Source organism: Pipistrellus kuhlii, unplaced genomic scaffold, assembly GCF_014108245.1.
Source record: "Pipistrellus kuhlii isolate mPipKuh1 unplaced genomic scaffold, mPipKuh1.p scaffold_m20_p_19, whole genome shotgun sequence".
Taxonomy (NCBI): domain Eukaryota; kingdom Metazoa; phylum Chordata; class Mammalia; order Chiroptera; family Vespertilionidae; genus Pipistrellus; species Pipistrellus kuhlii.
Window position 1 is genome coordinate 17,991,636 of NW_023425504.1, and position 24,287 is coordinate 18,015,922.

At 38.3% G+C, this 24,287-nt stretch overlaps 1 protein-coding gene across 3 annotated transcripts in view; it reads right to left on the reverse strand.

The window, feature by feature from the left end:
- Positions 1-1,039: 1,039 nt before the first annotated feature.
- Positions 1,040-24,287, reverse strand: part of LOC118722006 (X-linked inhibitor of apoptosis) — a 41,702-nt gene continuing 18,454 nt past the window's right edge. For all 3 annotated transcript variants that reach the window (XM_036443329.2, XM_036443335.2, XM_045583548.1), the window contains 6 exons: positions 20,053-20,961; positions 18,395-18,494; positions 17,117-17,195; positions 15,321-15,363; positions 7,847-8,047; positions 1,040-1,394 (listed from right to left, as the gene is read on the reverse strand). In XM_036443329.2, the coding sequence (XP_036299222.1) occupies positions 1,201-1,394; positions 7,847-8,047; positions 15,321-15,363; positions 17,117-17,195; positions 18,395-18,494; positions 20,053-20,929 (1,494 nt within the window). In that variant the 5' untranslated portion in view covers positions 20,930-20,961 and the 3' untranslated portion in view covers positions 1,040-1,200. The remainder of the gene's footprint in view (positions 1,395-7,846; positions 8,048-15,320; positions 15,364-17,116; positions 17,196-18,394; positions 18,495-20,052; positions 20,962-24,287) is intronic.

A 24,287-nucleotide genomic window follows, 5' to 3' on the forward strand; every position in this document is an offset into this window, starting at 1 on the left:
CAAAGCAGGACAAACATAAAGACACTTAAATTTCACATTGGTACCAAAAAGGTTAACTGCCCTGTCTTCTTGGATTAGAAAAACTAAAGCTGAGCAATAAGTAGTTTTGCAGGCGTTTGAACATGCCTAAGCCTTTAAATCATAAAATACTTTCTAAAAATTCTGATTACAAAAGTAACATATACTTACAAAAATTCAAACAAAACAAAATAAAAAAGTAGAAAGTGAAAGGCCCCGGTAAAGCCCCTTTGGGTCCACCCCCCACCCCCCTTAAGAGAAACCATATTTAACAGTTTGGTGCATCTTTCCAAATCCTTTGTTCTATACATATATAAAACGCACACAACCTTCATTTAGCTCATTTGATACACAGTGTTTTGTCACTTGCATTTTAGATTTATAGCTTTGACATCTTTCATGTCAATGCACATAGGCTAGATGGCATGCTATCATTAGATACCCTTTTAACAATGACAAAAATCATCTTTCAAAAATCATCCACCCAAGTATGTATGTATAATTTTAAAATAGACAAAATCTACAATACAAAGACTAACATCTAAAAATAACCTCTATCCACCAGTGTGGAACAGTTCATTCCTTTTTCACACAAAACAAATTATGTGATTGGGGATATTAATATCCACGTTTACACAGAATGTTAAGCCTATTTGAAATTCACTTACACTTAAACGCCAAGTCAGTGCACAACAAATACACATTGTGATCAGTTACAATATGATGCCTCTTAGTCTAGGGTTTCAATTAATAGAAAAAAATAGGTTATAGAGCTAATATTATGAAAGGTCTAGAAATTCGCCGAAGCCGGTTTGGCTCAGTGGTAGAGCGTCGGTCTTCGGACTGAAGGGTCCCAGGTTTGATTCCGGTCCAGGGCATGTACCTTGGTTGTGGGCACATCCCCAGTGGGGGGTGTGCAGGAGGCAGCTGGTCGATGTTTCTCTCTCATCGACGTTTCTAGTTCTCTCTCTCCCTCCCTTCCTCTCTGTAAAAAAAATCAATAAAATATATTTTAAAAAAAAGTCTAGAAATTCAAATTTTAGATTGGCAATTACAACACTGCAGTTTTACATTTTTCTTCTTGGTAGCAAATGCTAAATGGAGTTCAATGCTGATTACTTAAATTTGGTTCACATCACATATTCAATCAGAGTAATAAGAATATAACACAGCTACTGCAGATTAAGACATAAAAATTTTTTGTTTGAAAGTAATGACTGTGTAGCACATAGGACATTTAACAACTGCTTCAGCACATTGTTTACAAGTGACCAGATGTCCACACGGAATAAACGCCATAGCAATATTTCTATCCATACAGATTTTGCAAAGCTTCTCCTCTTGCAGGAGCCTTAGTTGCTCTTCAACACTAATCTCTGCACAAAAAGAAAAGAAATGAGTTTATTATAGACTTTCTTAGTTGTTTAAATTCATTGAGACAATTTGAACTCCTACTATGTGCCAGGTACTAATCATGTGTTAGGAGATAGGATGACTCACACATGGTATCTGCTTGCTCTTAAGTAGCTCAAATGCTAGTAGGAGAGAAGAACATGATCGGAGACAATAAAAGTAAGCATAAAGGACAAAGTGATAAGTCCTATAATAAAGTTATCTACAAAGTGCTCGGGAACAAGATGAGAGAACAAGTTCTATTCAGACTAACTGGGGAAAGCTTCACGGGTTGGCAGCTGCTAGGAGGGGGGAGTGGAAAGTAGAGGAATGACATTTATCATGTCCAGCAATTGCCAGGGTTACACAAAAGAAGTAGTGTATAGAAAGGGCATGGCGCCTGGCCCATGTGGCTCAGTGGTTGAGTGTTGACCTATGAACCAGGAGGTCACGGTTCTCCTCTCTCATCATTGATGTTTCTCTTTCTCCCTCTTGGAGATCAAGAAAACTATATGTGTGTGTGTGTGTATATATATATATATATATATATATATATATATATATATATATATATGAATGAAACGGCATGGCTTATTCCAGAAATGGAAAATGGAGGGACGGATTTGAGGGGCACTTCTGAAGTGGGACAAGTAGGATTTGATGACTGCCTAGAGGTGAGGAATGAGGAAGAAAGAAGAAATATAGTTGATTTCAAGACTTCTTGTGTGGCTGACAAGACGATGGTGATGCCAATAGGAAATATAAAAGAAAGTACAGGTTTGGGATTTTCAAGATATTTTTGAGGTGTCTGTAGGGCATCTATATAAAATGTCTAGTAGGCCAATGTGGATTCAAATCTTGAGGTCAAAAGTCACATTAGAGATAGAAGTTTGGGTGTCATCAGCATATGGGTGGTATTGAAGTTTTTGCTTAATTCAGCCTTTCCCAAACCAGGTTTTGCAAAGTATTAACACATATGCCACAAAAATGTGTTTTGTGGTCTTATAACTACAATTAACAATAACAGCAGCTAACAGTAATACAGCAGTTATTACCATGAGCTAGGCACTATTCCAAATGTATTACATACTTTAACAATCTTTGTAATCACTGTATACCATGGTTTCCAAATCTGGTTTCACATGAGAATCACTTGAAGCATTTGTAACAATAGATTTCTAGGCTCCATTCACTGAATCTAAAATTTTGGGGGTTGAGCCTACTGGCATTTGGAAACCACTACTATCAAGTCCAGGGAAGTATAATATAGTTTTTGTCCTCTTTTAGAAATTCATAATGCATTTCCCTACCTAACAACAATGGGGAACACTATTATAAAATAAGTTTTTGAAATAGTGGTTTAATTTTATTCAACAGATACTGAACTCTTAAATAGGTTCTAGACACTAGAGATACAGCAATTTATTTTTATATATATATATATATATATATATATATATATATATATATATATATATATATATATATAGACAGACTCTGGGTCCCTGATCACTCACAGACAAGGAACCCAAGAAAGCATGAAATTATAGTACAGTGTAATGATAAAAGTAGTTACAATGTGTTATGAAGAACACAGGAAGGGTTTAAGTACATGTTTGAACACATAAAGAGAAGGCCTCCTGGAGGAAAGTATACCTAAAACCGAGTCCTAAAGGATGAGTAGGAATAAACTGGGGAGAGGGAGAGGCCTTGGGGGACAGGGGCAGAGGAAGAAGGGTGTTCTAGGTAGAAGAATGGCATAAGTAGGGTCCAAGGAAGAGACAGAACAGGGCCTACAAGTCCACAGGTAAGGCTTAGGAATAGAATTTGAAGAGGAAATAGCATGAAATAAGGCTATAGAAGTTTAGGAAGAGCCGGATTATGAAATATTTGGCAGTCCATGTAAAGGAGCTTGACCTTGATCCACAGGGAGCCAATGAAGGTTTTAACTTGGAGAGAGATATGTTGAGATTTATGCTTCAAAAAGGTTTCCCTAGGGCAGTGTTTCCCAAACTTTTGACATATGTGTACCCTTCTATAATTTTCGTAACGCTGAGTACCCCTCGTACTCATGAGAACGTAGAATTAGGCGCAGCTAAGCACGGTGCAGTGCATAGCCCCACCAAACTCCGGTGCAACGCGTACCCCCACCAAACTCTTCCCGTACCCCTGGGGGTATGCGTACCACACTTTGGGAAACACTACCCTAGGGGTATAAGGAAGGATTATTTAATCTACTTTTTCTTCAAAGGCAACTATCTGAGCATCATCAAAACTATAGGCTCAAAACAGGGTAATTTTAAAAAACTACATTTTTATTCATTTCAGAAAGAAAGGGAGAGGGAAAGATAGAAACATCAACAATGAGAGAGAACAATTTGATTGTCTGCCTCCCACAAAGCCCCTCCTGGGGATTGAGCCCACAATCTGGGCCTGTGACCTGATCTAAAATCTAATTGTTACCTCCTGGTTCATAGGTCAATGCTTAACCTCTGAGCACCACCGGCTGGGACAAAATAAAGGACTTTATATCATACTATGTAATTATTTTATTTTTTAAAATCTTAAAAAATATATATTTTTTATTGATTTCAGAGAGAGGAAGGGAGAAGACAGAGATAGAAACATCAATGATGAGAATCATTGATCGGCAGCCCCCTGCATGCCCCTACTGGGGATCAAGCCCGAGACCCTTCAGGCCTCAGGCCAAAGCTCTATCCACTGAGAGAAACCAGCTAGGGCTGATACTATTTTTAGAATACTACTTACTGGGGCTTTTTTGGTCATACAACCACTGGGATAAAAGCTAGTATTCAATCTAGGAGTTCCTAGGAAGCAACAGTGACACTGTAGTTTTCTAAAAAAAAAAAAACAAAACCAAAAACCATTTATACCTGTTTTACTTCAATTAGGCCCACCTGCTATTTTGTATAGAATTTAAAAATTCATTTTTAAATGACTGAAAACATTAATGAGAGAGAAACATCATTGATTGGCTGCCTCCTGCATGCCTCCTGCAGCTGATCGAGCCTGCAACCCAGACATGTGCCCTGACCAGGAATTGAACTAGAAACCTCTTGGTTCATGGGTCGACACTCAAACCACTGAGTCACACTGGCCAGGCTAGAATGAAAACATTTTATTTTATTTTATTTTATTTATTTATTTTAAAATATATTTTATTGATATTTTACAGAGAAGAGGAAGGGAGAGAGATAGAGAGCTAGAAATGTCGATGAGAGAAACATCGACCAGCTGCCTCTTGCACACCCCCTACCGGGAATGTGCCCGCAACCAATGTATATGCCCTTGACCGGAATCGAACCCGGGACCTTTCAGTCCAAAGACCAACGCTCTACCACTGAGCCAAACCGGTTTCGGCTAGAATGAAAACATTTTAGTGCCATTTTTCTTCATGAGCCTTTGAGAGGAGAAATAAGCAGCAACCCTAGCATGAGAAGATAGCCAGTATCAATAATCTGTCTCTCTATTTAGTGAGACTAAGGAGAGGTTAACCAATAAATTGCAACCCCTGCCCCTAGGAGCTGCCATTGCTTAGACCTTCCTTCCCTCACTATCCTAGCTTGTAGTCTCTGAGATAATAAGAACCCATTGACTCTCTTCCTATTACAACCTATAAAATCCTTCTGTTGCAGACCACTTGAGGCATAAAAACTAACACCTTACTCTCAAACTTAAATAGCTTGAGTTGTGGTTAAGATACAGAGAAAAACAACACAATCACTTGTATTTCTACTGCAGTACAAAGATAACAAAGTAAATGATTTATTTTACCATGGCTAAGGCAAGTAGAGCTATTACATATTTTAATAAATGCAACTTTAGGAAAAGAATCTTAGGCTTTCTGCTGGATCTTTTACATCAACTGATGTAATTTCAAAAATCATTAATGTTATACTGTTTTATGACTTGTAATTCTTTGAGTAATGTTTCAAAGACATCTGAAATGACAAAGATCACAAGGATCTTTAACATAAAAAATTAAGTAAATATTTAGGTTTATTTAGTACTACAAAAATTCTCATCTTTTGGGAGAAGTGGTCAAGAGCTCAGAGAACAATCCTATATAATAAAAGCCTAATATACAAATTGACCAAACCACCAGTGGGACAATTGATCGCTATTATGTGCAGTGACCACCAGGGGACAGACGCTCAATGCAGAAGCTGCCCCCCAGCCCACAGGCCCCAGGCTGGCCAAGGTGGATGCCAGTGGGACACCCCCATCGTGCCACAAATAGGCCAATTGCCGGCCAGCCCTAGGGACCTTACCCATGCACGACTTTTGCGCACTAGGCATCTAGTAATTATAATAAATGTATTCAGTCTGATACCTTTTCTTTAACCTTCAGTGCAGCTGGCAAGTACCAGAGTAGCAGTCATCCTTAAAGGAGGAACCTGTATTTTTTTTTAATCTAATGTACTTCTATTTTTTTAAATAAATCTTTATTGTTCATATTATTACAGATGTTCCTCTTTCCCCCCCTCCATTGCTCCCCTCCACCAGGTTCCCACCCCACCCTCCGCCCTTTCCCCACCTCCCATTGTCCTCATCCATAGGTGCACAGTTTATGTTCAGTTTCTTCTTATTTTTTTAATTTTTTTTTTTCGTGAAAGGAGTTATATGCTTCTCTTCTACATTATTTAATACACTTTCTATATATGATGCACAGTATTAAGGTGTCATTCATTCAAGCACTATTTAGTAATATGATCCCTTTATATGTTTATCTCATATGAAAAGTTGCAGAACACTCTAAACCCAGTTTCAACTTATTCTACACACAATGATAAAAATTAGCCTTTGTTGTTCTTTATCTAAAATAGAGCATAGTCGAAACTGGTTTGGCTCAGTGGTAGAGCATCGGTCTGTGGACTGAAGGGTCCCAGGTTCAATTCCGGTCAGGGGCATGTACATTGGTTGCGGGCACATCCCTGGTAGGGGGTGTGCAGGAGGCAGCTGGTCGATGTTTCTCTCTCATCGATGTTTCTAGCTATCTCTCTCCTTTCCTCTCTGTAAAATATCAGTAAAAAATAAATAAATAAAATAAAATAAAATAGAGCATAGCCTGGCCAGTGTGGCTCTTTGGTTGAGCATCGACCTATGAACCAGGAGGTCACGGTTAGATTCCTGGTCAGGGCACCTGTCCAGGTTATGGGCTCAATCCCCAATGAGGGGTGTGTAGGAGGTTACTAATCAATTATTCTTATCATTGATGTTTCCATCTTTCTCTCCATCTCCCTTCCTTTTCGCTCTAATAGCAATAAAAATATGTTAAAGAGGAAAATATATAATAAAGAGGAAAAGAAACCAGTAATTCTCTCTCAGCCATGTGAGGACACAGAGAAAAGGCAGCCATTTGTAAGCTTGGAAAAAGTCCTCATCAGGAACCATATCTGCCTGCACCTAGATCTTGGACTTCCCAGGCCCCAGAACTGTGATAAAGGTCTGTTGTCTATCTATAGTATTCTGTTATATCAATCCAAGCAGACTAACACATAGTACTAAGGTTATTTAAAAAATTATTATCTGTTAGATACTTATTGAAGAATTTATAGGTGAATGATATATAGGATGTCTGGGATTAACTATGAAATAATATAGCAAAAAAAACCACACTGGGGGAAGTAATGAAACAAGATTGGAAAAGTGTTGAAAACTACTGAAGCTGGTTGATGGGTACATCAGTGTTCATTATACTGTCCTCTCCACTTTGACTGTGTTTGACATTTAAAATGTATATATATATTTAAAAATATATATAAAATATATATATATATTTCGGCTATGCTCTATTTTATATAATTATTTATATATATATATATATATATATATATATATATATATATATTCAGACAGGAAGGGAGAGGGAGAGAAATATCAATGACAGATAATCATTGATTGGTGGCCTCCTATATACCCCACACTGGGGATTAAGCCTGAAACTAGGGCATGTGCCTTGACCGAGAATCGAATAGTGACCTCCTGGTTCAAAGGTTGATGCTTAATCACTGAGCCACATCAACAGGGCTCCTTGACATTGTTCATAATAAAAAGTAAAAAAATTGTTTATTCTGCCGAAACCGGTTTGGTTCAGTAGATAGAGCATCGGCCTGTGGACTGGAAGGTCTCGGGTTTGATTCCGGTCAAGGGCATGTACCTTGGTTGCGGGCACATCCCCAGTAGGGGGGGTGTGCAGGAGGCAGCTGATCGATGTTTCTCTCTCATCGATGTTTCTAACTCTCTATCCCTCTCTCTTCCCCTCTGTGAAAAATCAATAAAATATATTTTTTAAAAATTGTTTATTCTAAGGGGGAATGTGAGGAGGGAAATGAATGGGTCACAAAACCAAATAAAATACTACCCATAATGAAGTACTATTAGGTGTAACTTTTTAAAAACTAACCAAGCATACCTTTCTGCAATGAAGTCTGACTTGATTCATGTTGTGTACTGTCTTTCTGAGCGCTCACTAAATCTGCAACCAGAACTTCCAGTGATTTATAGTTGCTCCCAGATGTCTGAATTTTTTCCTCCATTTTTTGCTTAATGTCTCGGAAACTGAATCCCATTCGTATAGCTTCATGTATCATAGGACTTTGAAAGATGTTATCATCTGAAATAAAAATTGGTGAGCAAAAAGAACAGTTTAAACAATTATTTTCATTAACAGAACTCAACACAAAGTATAGTTAAAAAGAAAAATTTAAGGAAGAAAATATACCAAAAACAAACCAGCAAACCCAAACTACTCTAAGATATTTAGGCACTGATGGATCAATTTCAGAATTTTATAATAAATGAAAATGCAGTGAGTATTTTAGATCACTGTGAGGTGAGATTAGGTTGTTTAAAGACTTGATGAACCCTAACAAGTTTGGCTCAGTGGATGGAGCGTTGGCCTGTAGACTGAAGGGTCCTAGGTTCGATTCCGGTCAAGGGCATGTACCTTGGTTGTGGCACATCCCCAGTGGGGGGTGTGCAGGAGACAGCTGATTGATGTTTCTAACTCTCTATCCCTCTCCCTTCCTCTCTGTAAAAAGTCAATAAATAAATATATTTGTTAAAGAATTTATAAAATAGTGCCAGATAAAGTAAAACAGGTAAGGGCTAAGCGCTTAAAAAATCTGAACATTTTCCAAATCAGATATACACACCGACAACTACGTTAAGGCACTTAAAGAACAAATGTCTTTACTGTGTCCCTAGCAATTAATTTGAAAAAATAATGGGAAACGGGGAAGTCTATAACCTTTAAAGTATGAATTTCCTATTTCTTAGACTTAGTTTTTATAGCTAAAGGGCATGAACTAGGTAAAAACAAGGAAGCAAACAGAAATTCACTTTAACAGTACTCAGAATAGGAATACCAGTTATGTAAGAAAGTGCTAAAGAGAATATTAATACCCTCTGATTCATCAATTCCACTCTGGGGTATTAAAAATGATGCACATATCTACCGAAGACATACAAAAGATTATTCACAGCAGCATTATTTATAACAGCCCCAAACTGAAAACAACTCAAATATCCATCATCAGGTGAGAATGGCTAAGTACACTGTGGTATATTCAAATATCACACAGCAAAAAAGGACAAACTACTGCCATAGGCAACATGGATGAATCTCATAGACAGGAGTAAAACATCATGGTTTTTAAATATATATATTTTATTGATTTTTTTACAGAGAGGAAGGGAGAGACATAGTTAGAAACATCGATGAGAGAGAAACATTTATCAGCGGGCTCCTGCACATCCCCTCTCCCTCCACTGGGGATGTGCCCACAACCAAGGTTTGCTTTAAAGGACACCAACAAGAATGAAAAGACAATGCACAGAAAAGGAGAAAATATGTGCAAATCATGTATCTGATAAGGAACTTGCATATAAAAAGAATTAGAACATATATATCAAGAACTCTTGAAACCAAGATGGTGGCCTAGGTAAACACCTAAACTGATGCCTTGCACAACAATTTCAAAACTACAACTAAAAGACAAAACAGACATCATCCAGAACCATAGCAAAGTTGGCTGAGTGGCAACTGATTACATGGCTGGCTTTCTCAATTGGGAAGAAGACAAAAGCTCCCAATTGCTCTGAACTCCATTTCAGGTGAGACTCTGGGGACCCAGACTCATAAGGGGAGAAACTGGATGGTCTGGCAGCAGACTAAACTCGAGGGCGGCTTTCTCTCAGAGGTGCTTGCAGCAATTACTTAGGACACTGAGACCCAGGGGACTCTTAGATCAGGGCTGACAGGAAGCCATTTCTGTCTGCTCTGCCCTGCGATCCCACCCCACAAAGCCATTGCTGATTGATCCGCCCTGTAACTCCGCCCCATCCACGCTGAGTGCAGATGCTTTTGTATATGAATGGCCTGGTCCTCTGAATTCTAAACTTACCTAACAAACTTCAGCTGAGTCAGAGAGCCCCAGAACACCAAAAAAAAAAAAAAAAAAAAAAAAAAAAAAAAGGCCCAAAGCCCCACAGCAGCTTGCATTACTTCACAACTGAGCCTCATCTGGGCACTTCCAAAATCCAAAAAACAAGAAAAGGAATCTGCAGATCTCTCCATAGATCCTGCTGGGTGGCCCCAGGCAGAGGCTAAATTAGCACCTCCTTGGAGACGCAAGAGCCAGTGTACCCAGGGGTCAGAGTGGGACCATTCAGATTATAACTCCTCAGATCCATAAGGGACAAACTCAGGGGGAAGACTCAGTGAGCACCAAAGCCCCACTGAAGCAAGTCTTGCCTCATAAGGGTGTCTTCAGCACAGAAGTTCTCACAGCATAAACACAGCTGATCCTCACAGCCAATTGGCCTGAAGGTCAATTCCTCCCAGCAAGACCAACAACAATCAAGGCTTAACTACAACAAGACTGTGCACACAGCCCACAAAGGGGTGCACCAAGAGTGTCCACCTCAGGTAACTGTTGAGTCCAACCCACCGGGCCCTATAGGATACCTAGCACACAAAGCCACTCTATCAACTCAGGGAAGCAGCGAAAATGCAGAGACAAAGAAACAGGTCACAAATGACAGAAATGAAGGAAAACAAATGACTAGCTATAGTGTTCAAGACCACGGTTATAAGGTTTTTCAAGACTTTTCTAGAAAAGGCTGAAAAATTTAGCAAGACCCTCGAGGATATGAAAAAGGACCAGCTAGAAATTAAGCATACACTGACTGAAATAAAAAATAATATACAGAGATCCAACAGCAGACTAGAGGATTGCAAGAATCAAGTCAAATATTTGAAATACAAAGAAGCAAAAAATACCCAATTGAAAGAGAAAAAAGAAAAACGAATCCAAAAATATGAAGATAGTGTAAGGAGCCTCTGGGACAACTTCAAGCATACCAACATCAGAATTATGGTGGTGCCAGAATTAGAGAGAGAGAGCAAGATATTGAAAACCTATTTGAAGAAATAATGACAGAAAACTTCCCCCACCTGGTGAAAGAAATAGACTTACAAGTCTAGGAAGCGCACAGAATCCCAAACAAAAGGAATCCAAAGTGGACCACACCAAGACACATCATAATTAAAATGCCAAGAACAAAAGACAAAGAGAGAATCTTGAAAGCAGCCAGTTACCTACAAGGGAGCACACATACGATTGTCAGCTGATTTCTCAACAGAAAGTATGCAGGCCAGAAGGGAGTGGCAAGAAATATTCAAAGTGATGACTAGCAAGAACCTACAACCAAGATTACTATACCAAAGCTATCATTCAGATTGGAAGGTCGATAAAGAGCTTCATAGATAAGAAAAAGCTAAAGGAGTTCATCACCAGCAAACCAGTATTATATGAAATGCTGAAAGGTATTTTTTAAGAAGAGGAAGAAGAAAAAGGTAAAAATAAAAACTATGAACAGCAAACACAGACCTATCAACAAGTGAATCTAAAAAATCAAGTGAATAAAAAAATCTGATGAACAGAATAATCTGGTGAATATAACAGAATCAGGGGCATATAAAGGGAGTGGACTGACAATTCTCAGAGGGAAAGGGAAGTGGGGAGTATGGGAAGAGACTGGACAAAAATTGTACACCTATGGATGAGGACTGTGTGTGTGTGTGTGGGGGGGGAGTAAGGGCAGAGGGTTGGAATGGAAACCAGGTTGAAGGGAGCTATGGGGGAGGGGAGGGAGGAACAAATGTAATAATCTGAACAATAAAGATTTATTTAAAAACAAAAGAACTCTTACAATCCTATCCAATAAAGACAGAATATGCAAATTGACCGTCTCACCACCACAACGATGTTGATGCCCAGTCCCCTCAGCCCTGATGAAGATTACTATGAGAAGTGGACTGAGGTTTTCAGCAAGTGTAAGAAGCAAGCCTTGGCGGGATCAGGGAGAGCTGGCAGGCTCAGGGCCTCTGCTGCCTAGGGAGGCCCGTGGAGTTTGGTTCTAAAACCACAGGGACCCACTCCAGAGTGGGTTGGGGAGGAAGCAACACTGCCACCTGCCTAGTGCCAGGTCCCTGGTTAAGGAATTGGGTCTTAGTCGCAGCCATGGGGCCGGTGAGCACCTCTGGGATCACTGTCTGCCCCCAGATTGCCTGCAGATACCAATGTAGCGGGTGTGGGTTGAACATTTTAATGAAAATGGTCCTGGGGGACCCCGTTAGGAGGCACCGGTGCTCAGGAGGGGCTTGAAGCAGAGGGCCCCAGTTGGTGGGCTGACAGCAGGATGGACCAGAGGTGCCTCTAGTCGCTGTCACCCACCTATCGCTGGGCCACAGGCCCTCACTCTGGAACTCAGCTATAGGAAGCGCTGGCCCTGGGATGTTTTTCCTGTTATCTGGCTGGAAGTACAGGAAGCAGCTGAATTAGAGTCATGATTGTAATTTAATTTTTCCAAACTCAGAGCTATTTTATTCCCAAATACACCAGGGACCAGGAAACGTTCAAAGAGCTGGGCAACCATTCCCAAATCAGTTAGTCACAGGGTGTATACTATTGCTATGAATACAGTATCTCCTACTACTTACAACATATACGATGTAATGTATTAGGTGCCTTCCTATCACATGAAGTACGTATTCTCATGGAGTAATACTGGTAGATATGTTATACTTATGGTGGTATGTCATATCCAACCTATACTAATAAAAGGGCAATATGCTAATTAGACTGGATTAGGTAAAAATAAAATCTATGAACAGCAAATACATATCTATCAACAAGTGAATCTAAAAATCAAGTGAATAAAAAAATCTGATGAACAGAATGGACAAAGCCATGGTGGGGTAGTTGGGGGCGAGCAGGCTGGCAGGGGGGACCAGTTGGGGGTGAGTAGGCCGGCAAGGGGGGGGGAGTTTGGGGTGAGAAGGCCGGTGTGTGTGGGGGCAGTTGGGATGAGCAGGTTGGCAAGCAGAGTGGTTAGGAGCCAGCGGTCCAGGATTATAAGAGGGATGTTCAACCCTGTGGAATTGGGCCTAAACCAGCAGTCGGACATACCCTGAGGGGTCCCAGATTGGAGAGGGTACAGGCTGGGCTGAGGGACACCCCCTTCCCGTGCATGAATTTCACACAACAGGCCACTAGTTAAATAATAAGAACACAATTAACCCAACTATAAACTGTCAAAGGAGATGAACATTTTTTCCAAAGACATACAAATGGCCAATTGGCACATGAAAATTGCCCAACATCATTAGCAATCAGGGAAATACAAATCAAAACCTCGATAAGGGCCTGGCCAGTGTGGCTCAGTGGTTGAGTGTTTGCCCATGCACCAAGAGATTGTTGGTTGATTCCTGGTCAGGGTACATGCCCAATTTGTGGGCTCAACCCCCTGTAGGGGTGTGCAATAGGCAGCCGATCTGTTTCTCTCTCTCTCCCAATCCCTTCCTGTCTCTCTAAAACCAATAAAAACATTTTTAAAAGTTCCCCCCTAAAAAAAACCCGTGATGATACACTTTACACCTACTAGGATGGTTGTAATAAAAAGACAAAGAATAAATGTTAACAAGGATGTGGAAAAACAAACTGGAACCCTCATACACTGGTGGTGGGAATGTGAAATGGTGCAGCCACTTTGGAACACTGGCAGTTTACCGAAAATGCGAAACATAAGAGTTACCATATGACCCAGCAACTCTCCCTAAATATATACCCAAGAGAATTAAAATCATGCCCACAAAAAAAATTGTACATAAATGTTGATAGCAGTATCAGCTATATCTACCAACTGACAAATGAATAAATAAGATATATTGTCCATACAAAAACAGTTTTCCACCACAATAAATACACATATATGAGTACAACATAAGTGATCCTTGAGGCCATTATAATTCCATTTAATATGAAATGTCCAGAATAGGCAAATTCATAGAGACAGAGTAGATTAGTGGTTGTCTGGGGCTGGATGTGGGGGGCAGCAAGGGGAAGTGATTGCTAATGGGTATGGGGTTTATTGTTGGTTATGGTGATATTCTGTAATTAATAGTGATGGTTGCACAACCTTGTAAATACACTAAAAACCACCAAAATATATTTACTTTATAATGGTAAATATTTTTAAATAAATCATCTCAATTTATTAGGATGAACTTGGTGTTTTGGTTTAGGATTAAAAACCAAAACACCAAGTTCATCCTAATATATAAAAACCCTGGGTCTGTCACATCCACAATGACTGGAGGCTCAACCAACCGGAAATCAGTCCCTGCAGTCAGCCCTGAGTTGCCGTGGCGACCCAGCACTGACTGGAGGGCTGCCAGGTGTCTCAGCCTCAGCGCCTCAGCACTGCCTGCTGAGGGAGCTGCAATCAAGCCCAGACAGACTAGGAGAGAAAAACAGGGTCTGATCGCAGTCCCTGTAGCAGTCAGTATTGGGCCCATGTGGCAGAAGTCAGTCTTGCAGTCACTGGGCCTCTAGTTAATCATAAAAAGAATAGTATGCATTGTAAGGATGGTTATCAAGAAGTGTTACAGAATGTTTGTTTCTACATAATTTAAAAAATATAGGCTGGAATGAATGATTTCTTAAACTGTATTATTTAATTCCCATTACAAAACTTACATAAAAGTGGATCTCTTTCTCAAGCATATTTATAAATATAAATATTCTCTTGCCTTGAAATCCTTAAGATACTAAATAGGTGATGCTATGAGTATAGGGAGTGGGGAATCACCAGACATATTCTAAATTAAACTTTCTACTATTTTTGAAACATGATGCCTCAGTTGAGAATGAGATCTGTAGTGATGTAGAATTCAGAATATCTTGCTTATAGCCCTAGATCCACGAAAGATTTGTAATGTATCTGTAAACAGGTCACTTAACCTTTCTGACTCTTTCTCCTCATCTGAAATATGGGGATAACAATATTTTCCTTGCTTATCATATTACATTTCTGATTTTAAAGATGTCTATGATAAATAAATAACCTTTGTGATAAAAACTTTTACCTCTGTGAGGTAATATGAAACAAATTAACCATACTCCTCTGCGAAGATGGGAAAGGCACAAAGATAGCATGAAATACTTAGGTAAGTTAAGGTTAATTATGGTGAGGGCACATTAGTAAAGCACTGGATTCATGATCCTAGCTAACTAAAAAAGCCCCAGGGACAAAAATATATCTAACCCTTCCTTTTGTGATTTTAACAGAAGTGGTGATGGACAACCTATAGTTAGCTGCTCCTTCCAAACTTGGAAAGGTAACTGTCCAACCTCCACAGGAGTGTTCTGAAAACATAAATAGCCTACTGATATTTATAGGTACATTGTTACTTCTTAAGTTTATAGCAATCTCATCTCAAATAAATACACCTTGGTGAACCTGAAAAATATGTTTACCTTTTTACCCTATAAAGTTGGCAATGAAATTGAAAGTATATTTATTATAATAAGCATATTTACCAATTCTTTTAGTTAGTGATGGTGTTTTTTCAGAAGTTCTTCCCTAAAATAGAAATATGAATTATAAGTTAAAATTCTTCTTGGTAGAAGGCAATAACCTCAATTTGAAAAGTTACATTAATCATGAACTTAACCTGTTAACCGGGGAGTTCCCTTTTTAATTACGCAACATACAACGGGCGCATACTCTTTCACTAGGATTTGCCAGTATGTCACACCCAGCGGACATAATTTTTTTTAAAATATATTTTATTGATTTTGTACAGAGAGGAAGGGAGAGAGATAGAGAGTTAGAAACATCGATGAGAGAGTCATCGATCAGCTGCCTCTTGCACACCCCCTACTAGGGATATGCCTGCAACCAAGGTACATGCCCTTGATCAGAATCGAACCTGGGACCCGTCAGTCCCCAAGCTAACGCTCTATCCATTGAGCCAAACCGGTTTCGGCAGCGGACGTAATTTTATATTATTATTTTTTTTTATTTATACTTAATTAAAAGAAATGAAATATATATTTTTTTCGTTTATTTATATATAAAGCACAAAGGAAAATACAAAATTACAAACAAATAGAAAAGAATACCAACAAAAAAATGGAAACATCGAATTAAAAATTTATAAATTTTACAAACAATTATAAAGATTACAGCCGAAGCCATTTGGCTCAGCGGTAGAGCGTCGGTCTGCAGACTGAAAGGTCCCAGGTTCGATTCCGGCCAAGGGCATGTACATTGGTTGCGGGCACATCCCCGGTAGGGGGTGTGCAAGAGGCAGCTGGTCGATGTTTCTCTCTCATCGATGTTTCTAGCTCTCTATCTCTCTCCCTTCCTCTCTGTAAGAAAATCAATATATTAAAAAAAAAGTTTACAAAAAATATATACCATCCCTCTCAGGGCGCAACATATATTTCAAGGACGTATTCATATGTCCTACCCGTTCCCGATAGTGCTTATGTTTGATGTATTTATAGGTCCCGCTCGGTTAACAGGTTAAAATTGGCTTTATTCCAATTCAACATATGAATATTCACAAGAGGCATAGCCTGATGAAGCTAGAAGGAAGTTAAAAGATCATCTAACCCAAGCCATTCACTTTACAGACAAGAAGCTGGCAATCAGGAAGATTCAACTTGATTGAGGCAATATAGCTCACGGCAAAACAATAATGGCAATTCTGGTCTTCCATTCTACTCCAGGCCTCTTTTCACATGGTACTAATTGATACCTTGGCCCCCCTAGGTGACAATATCAATTTAGATATCTTTTGGAGATTTTATTGTCTGTGGAAAGTTTAAAACTATGAGTACAAAACACAGTACAAATTTCAAAAGATTGAGAGATGCAAGTATTTCAGTTCAAGACCATTTTTGCCTATAGTGATATTAAATTCAGTTAATCATAATCCCCTTTTCACAAATTTGCTTCAGATTAAGAATAACAGAGAGCCTGGCCAGTGTGGCTCAGTAGCTGAATGTTGACCTATGAACCAAGAGGTCATGGTTCGATTCCTGGTCAGGACACATGCCTGGGTTTCAGGCTCAATCCTCAGGAGTGCAGGAGGCAGCCGATCAATGATTCTCTCTGATCACTGATGCTTCTATCTATCTTTCTCTCTCCCTTCCACTCTGAAATCAACAAAAATATTTAACAAAAAGAAAAACACTTTTCAAGATCTCTCCTTTAAAGTTCACCATACATTAATTTAAAGCACTACACTGCAAATTTTACACCAAGAATCATTGCAAAACAAAGTATATAATACCTGAAAATATATATTCTACAATATTTGACTTACCACAGACTCCTCGAGTGAATGAGTTAAATGAATGTTGTTTATATATTCTTGTCCCTTCTCTTCTAACAGATATTTACACCTAAACAAGAAGGTTAAACTTTAGTAACTGAAAAATTAGTAAAGGGTATGATATAATATCCACCATCTTAATTCCATTAACTTGCTTTTCAGTATTTCTAAGGAGCCACAAAACAAAATGTTACTTGCCCTGCTGGCATGGCTCAATGTTTGAGCATCAACCAATGAACCAGGAGGTCACAGTCAGGTAAATGCCAGAGTTGTAGGCTCAATCCCCAGTGTGGGACATGCAGGAGGCAGCTTATCAATGATTCACTCTCATCACTGACATTTCCATCTCTTTCCCTCCCTTCCCCTACCTCTTTGAAATCAATAAAAAAAAAAAAATTAAATCAATTTGAAAACTTACAACTTTTAAGCAAATTATTAAATTATCACTTTAACATTTTTTCTAAGTTTTAAATAGTTAATCTTAACAAATGTTATTTAGAGGATTAACCAATTGTGCATTCCAAAAGAATTCTTTAGGCTTTCAACATTCCCTGTTAAAGCTTTTTAAGGTTAAGATTTATTTTCAAATGATTACTCTCAAGTTGTACTATTTTGTAGATAAAAAAAACGCATACCACTTCTGTATATGTTATTTTATTTTAAAGAGGCAAATGGGGAAAAATGAATGAATTTAAAAAATAAAGAGACAAAAATGGCAGACACATTTAGAGTATGTCATCATCACTCTAAGATGCCATTGACTGTACAAAGCATGATTGCTTTATGTACCATTGTTGCTAATTAACTTATGGCCCACCACCAGATGTATGGCCCACCACCAGATGTATCCAATTTCAATGATTGGAAAATGTACACAATTTTGTATCTTAAAATCAGTGAGAAACAATAATGTTTGCTAAAGGGTGTGATGAGTTCTTTAGGAATCTCCTTGGCAATGGGTTCCCTTGTGCCCAGTGTAAAAGAGCCTACTTCCAACAGCTAAAGTATACATTCCTCCTATGCATACTTTATGTTTAGAAATGGAACCATCTGAATGTCATAAATATAATATACAAGCAATACTGTTTTCATCACCAGAGAAGTCTTTGGTGTTTTTCTCCTATAAAGTAGGTGACCCCATTTTTAGAAACCAGGTGTAAATTTCAAGCCATGGGAAGGCAAAAATAGTTGAGGTGAAAAGTTATTCAAGTCTTCCCACTGCATACTGTCCAATTTGGCTTTTACTTAATAAATATTGAAATACCTTACCCTGGATACCACTTAGCATGTTCTTCCCAAGGGTCTTCATTGGGCTTCCAATTAGTTAGCCCTCCTCCACATTGAAAGCACTTTACTTTATCACCTTCACCTAAGAAAACACACAAGTGAAAATACATGTATTTTGTACAATCAGAAGCTTACACAAAAATACCCTGGCCCCATGTGGGAGGCAACCAATCAATGAGCTACCTGGCCGGGGTAGCTCAGTTGGTTAGAGCATCATCCCGATACACAAAGGTTGCGGGTTTGATCCCCGGTCAGGGCACATACAGGTATCAACCATTGAATACATAAATAAGTGGAACAACACATTGATGTTTCTCTCTCTCTCCCCCCCTCTCTAAAATGAATTTAAAAAAAAACATTTTAACACCATGAAATTAAGCATTTCTAAATTTACATAAAAATCTCAGAGCTTAAAAGAAGACATTCAAATTCACATCTAAGTAACAGATATGACCATTTAAGAGGAAATACACATTAAATTCACTAATTCAACTTGAGGTATTTTACAGATTACAAAAGTAAAATAGCCCAATTTTTATATAGAAAATTAAAATTGTTATTCTTTTTTTTTTTATCCTCATCGAGGAGCAAAGATATTTTTTCCATGGATTTTCAGAGTGGAAGAGAGCGTGAGGGAGGGATGGGGGGAGGGAGGTAAAGAGGGGTGGGGGGAGAAAGACACGTTGATTGGTTGCCTCCCACATGGGGCCAGGGATCAGACCTGTAACCCAGGTTCATGCCCTTTGACAAGGAATCAAAACCTTGACCCACTGGTGCAAAGACTGATGCTCTAATCATTGAGCACACCAGCCAGGGCTAGTACATTCTTTTTTAAACATGACATTTGAGGCCATCAATACTATACCTTTTCAAACTGTGAAACTTTAATAATAAAGTTTAATGTATAATGAAGTTAGAAGATAAGTTTCTCTAAGGTTGTAGCTACATGACAATAACTTTCAAGATTGCTATGTGAGATTATATAAATAAAATATTGAAATACTTGGTATTTTCGCACTATTCAATCCTAAAGTATTATAAATGGATCAGATACATAACGGTGTAAATTTTTCTGAAAATCCCTTGAAGCCATCACACTAATGGCTCTTCCTGACATGTCTAAGGTAGTCCATTTGAAATAATAAAGTATCATACAGGGCAGCTTTCAAATATAATCTCTGTACAAAAGGCAGATACTAATTTTAATATCAATTTTACTATCAGCCAAACTAAACTCTCTAATATTAGCTCTTCTTGAGAGGTTCAGAGAAAATGTATATAATATATATATATTGAGCACATAGAGTACGCATTCAATAAATTAGTTTTATGCATAATGTATTAGTATTGCTATCAGACCCATTGTTTTATCAGGGATACCTATAATCTTTTACATGTCATCCTTCTCCAAAAAACAATTACACGAATATAAACATGACTCATAATACAGTAGTCTTTCACATAAATTCAGTGGTTGCATTACATATTCAACGTAAGGGTTAACAGAATAATGTCATAATCATGCCAGACCATACCTAAATATTTACCAGTTCAAGGGGCTAAAGAAATCTATTTACTTTTTAGAAGCCCTGGGATAGTTGGGAAGTTATCTATTAGCCTGGTTTTATAGTAAAGTTTACCTAAAGCATAAAATCCAGCTCTTGCAAGCTGCTCCTTGTTAACAGAGTACATCCACGTCCCAAAAGTAATGATCCGTGCTTCATAATCTGCCATGGATGGGTTTCTTGGAGAATTTGTTGAATTTGGGAAATTCCTATCAGAACCCAGGACATCAGATTCATTTCGAATATTAACATTCCGTCCCAAAACAAAGAAGCAATTGGGAAAGTGTCGCCTGTGTTCTGACCATGCACGATCACAAGGTTCCCAATTTTTCAGTTTTCCACCACAACAAAAGCACTGCACTTGGTCATCAACACCTGTATAGTAGAGCCCAGCACTAGCTAACTCTCTTGGGGTTAAGTGGGCATAGTCTGGCCAGTTCTGAAATGACTTTAATCGAGCTTCTTCACTACACATGGCAGGGTTCCTCGGGTATACAGTGTCGGACATATCTACAACCTGTCCAGTTCTCAAAAGATAGTCTGCATGAGTCTCAGATGACCTGTCTAAAGCAAAATGATTTCTGTCTCCCAGGTAGTTTTCAGCTTTGTACTGACAATTCTGGATGCCAGAATTGGTAGGTTGCGCGGTATTATTTTCAAAATAATAGCCATTGATAAATCTGCAATTTGGGGATACTTTCCTGTGTCTTCCAACTGCTGAGTCTCCATACTGCCATCTATCTACTGCTGCGTGACAACTAAAGCACTGCACGGTGTCTCCTTCACCAGTATATAGAAAACCAGCTCGTGCTAGCGTTGATGCTGAAACAGGACTACTACTTGGAAAATTAGCAAAAGTTTTTATTCTATTAAACTCTTCTACAAATTCTTCATCCTTATCGATGGCTGCAGGTACACAAGTTTTAGATCCTCCAAAACAGTTAAAAGTCATCTTCTCTTGAAAATAGGACTTGTCCACCTTTTCTAAAAAGAGAACATTACATTAGGAAATCACTTTTGATATTAGGAACTAACAAATTATCCACTTATAAAATTACACAAGCTCTAAAAACCATTCTAATTCTAAATACTAGAGTTCTACATTACCACATGTTTTAAGTCATAAAGTAAAATCTAGCATTTTTGTTTTCTCTTTTAGAGGAAATACTTAAGCAAGTAGAACAAAACTATTCATTTTTAAGTGCTTATTTTCACACAAATATAGAAACTGTGATGCAGAATATATTAAAATTAACCATGTGAAATCATTAATTAGGGAAAACATGAAAGCATAAAATATGCAGATTCTTAAAGTCTATGCATAATTGTTATAATGGATTATTATATATTCGAGGCATCAAAGTTCAGTTTCTACAATTTAAAAAAAAGAATGTTCAGAATGCTAATGAATTAATTTTAATATTTTTTTTGCTTAACAAAAGAGAAAGTATTCACAATAATGATTCCAATGGGTTCTTTAAGTACATCAAGTTTCTGATTTTCATGCATAAACGAGGGCATTTTTCATTGAAATTGGATCATTTTAGATGTATATACTACTGCCCTCTAGAGGGTGGCTCAGGAGGAATACTAAGTACAGTATGTGTAGTTCCTTTTGCTGTCAACTTCCCATGGTCAAGGAAGTTTAAATATAAGAAGTACCACTGCAGCTCTAACTGGTTTGGCTCAGTGGGTAGAGCGTCGGCCTGTGGACTCAAGGGCCTCAGGTTCGATTCTGGTCAAGGGCATGTACCTTGGTTACGGGCACATACCCAGTAGGGAATGTGCAGGAGTGTGACAGATGTTTCGCTCTCATTGATGTTTCTAACTCTCTATCCCTCTCCCTTCCTCTCAGTAAAAAAATCAATAAAACACATTAAAAAAAGAAGTACCATTGCAGCCTCATTACATCTGCCAAATCATAAGTGTGTAATCTTTAACCCAGGTTAAAAAAACAAAAACAAAAACAAGAGGAACTAGTTGGATTATGAGAAGGATGGTCAGTTACTTATCCTCAAAACCTAGATACTTTTTGAAACTGAAAGCTGATGCTACTAACAATTACCTTGGGACAATAGGCTGAAATTGGAGTTGCCTCAGGCAAATCTGATTTTCCAGAATTTCACACAGTTCCGAACACTACTCTATGCTTTCAATGCAAAATAAAAGAACAGTCACAATGTCTCTGTCTCTACTTCATAAGTGCATTAATTGATTTCTTAGGAAGAATAACCAGCTCTTTTGACATTATGTCGGCACAGTATGACTTGGAACATCATCCCTCTTAATATTCAACAAGGCTTCTGTCTTGTGGGCTGGCAATGGACATCAGTCCTTCTTGACTATGTCAGTTTACAATGGTATTAATCCACATATACCTCAAAAGCTGAGTTATAGCTGCATACAATTTTTGGAAGAATCTCCATGACTTTTAAAAAATATATATTTTATTGATTTTTTACAAAGAGGAAGGGAGAGGGATAGAAGGTTAGAAACATCAATGAGAGAATCATCCATCAGCTGCCTCTTGCACACCCCCTACTGGGGATGTGCCCGCAACCAAGGTACATGCCCTTGACCAGAATCGAACCTGGGACCTTTCAGTCTGCAGGCTGACGCTCTATCCACTGAGCCAAACCGGTTTCGGCTCCATGGCTTTTGATTGTTTCTCAGATATCTGAAAATATTCTGATACCAGTTTCAAGGTCCTTTGTTCAATCAGCATAAACTGGATGTCAAAAATCAAGATTCAAAGAAACCAAGGCTAGCTGATAGGCTAATGAGATAAATTAACAAGGATATGTGTAAAGTTTTACAATCTGACTTGAAAAATATGCTGTACAACTAAAGGAAGATGGAAACTTGATTTGGAAAGAAGTCACGTTAAGGCAAAGCAGAATAAAATCTAGGGATTTTAGTTAATTACAAATTCATTATGAGCCAACATTACATGGCTGATAAAAAACTTAAAGCAACTTCAGGCTGCATTAATGTCCAGATGTGCAACATCCAGAGCCAATTCAGCTATACTCTGAATATTATTTTAAATTCTGAACAAATTTTAGAAGGGACATTACACACATTAACAAAGTGTAATGGCCCTAAAGAGCAATCAGGATGATGAAAATGGTGTCCTATGAGAAATAGTTGTAAGAGCTAAGTGTGTTTATCACAAAGGAAAAAAAATTGTGAGGAGAGGGATATGGAGGATAGAATAACTGCCTTTAGATATTTAAGATGCTTTCACATAGAAGAGGGATCCAGATTCTGTGAAACGTGAGGGCAGAATTAAAATCAAGAAATTAACTAGGCCTAGGGGGTTTGGCTTTGTAGATAAGAGTATCGGCCTATGAACTGAAGGGTCCCAGATTCAATTCTGGTCAAGGGCATAAGCCCAGGTTGTGTGCTTGATCCCCAGTAGGGCGCGTGCAGGAGGCAGCCAATCAATGATTCTCTCTCATCATTGATGTTTCTCTCTCTCTCTCCCTCTACTTTCCTCTCTGAAATCAATAAAAATATTTTAAAAAAAGAAACATAACTACTATAGATTTTAAAACCAATACAAGGATGAGCGGTTACAATAATTAATAGCAGTACAAAATGGGTTGTAATGCCTTGTGGAATATGAGTTCCTTACATCATTGGAAGGTATTTCAACATTTGACTATGAGAGAGTACTACGTAAACATTTCTAAGTCCTAATTACCCTGAAGAATTAATGCTCAATATAACCCATATAAAATTACTTTCTCTAAGATGTTTTATTTCTCAGATCAATCAAAATAGAAGTGTAAAATCAATGATTCATTGTCATTTCACAATAGTGTACATTTTGTGTGGTTTAAGCAACCACCTTATTTCAGATGTTATATAGAACTCCACCATTCAATATTATTAGCAGGAAAATCTATATTTGAAGCTTTCAAGTGGAGACCTCATTGTCCCAGGGGTCATTTCTGTGCTACTAGTTTAGATTTCACTTTTTTAAAAAGCAGATATTTTTTGTCCTGGCCGGTTTGGCTCAGTGGATAGAGCGTTGGCCTGCGGACCCAAGGGTCCCAGGTTTGATTCTGGTCAAGGGCACATACTGTTGCAGGCTCAATCCCCAGTGGGAGGCATGCAGAAGGCAGCCAATTAATGATTCTCTTTCATCACTGATGTTTCTATCTAACTCTCCCTCTCCCTTCCTCGCTGAAATCAATAAAATATTTTTCTAAAAAAGCAGATATTTATTGAGAAGCACTCAACACTACATATACAATATCAGAGTGAGAGCTTCTGGAGAAGGGTGAGAAAATGAAATTACCAGA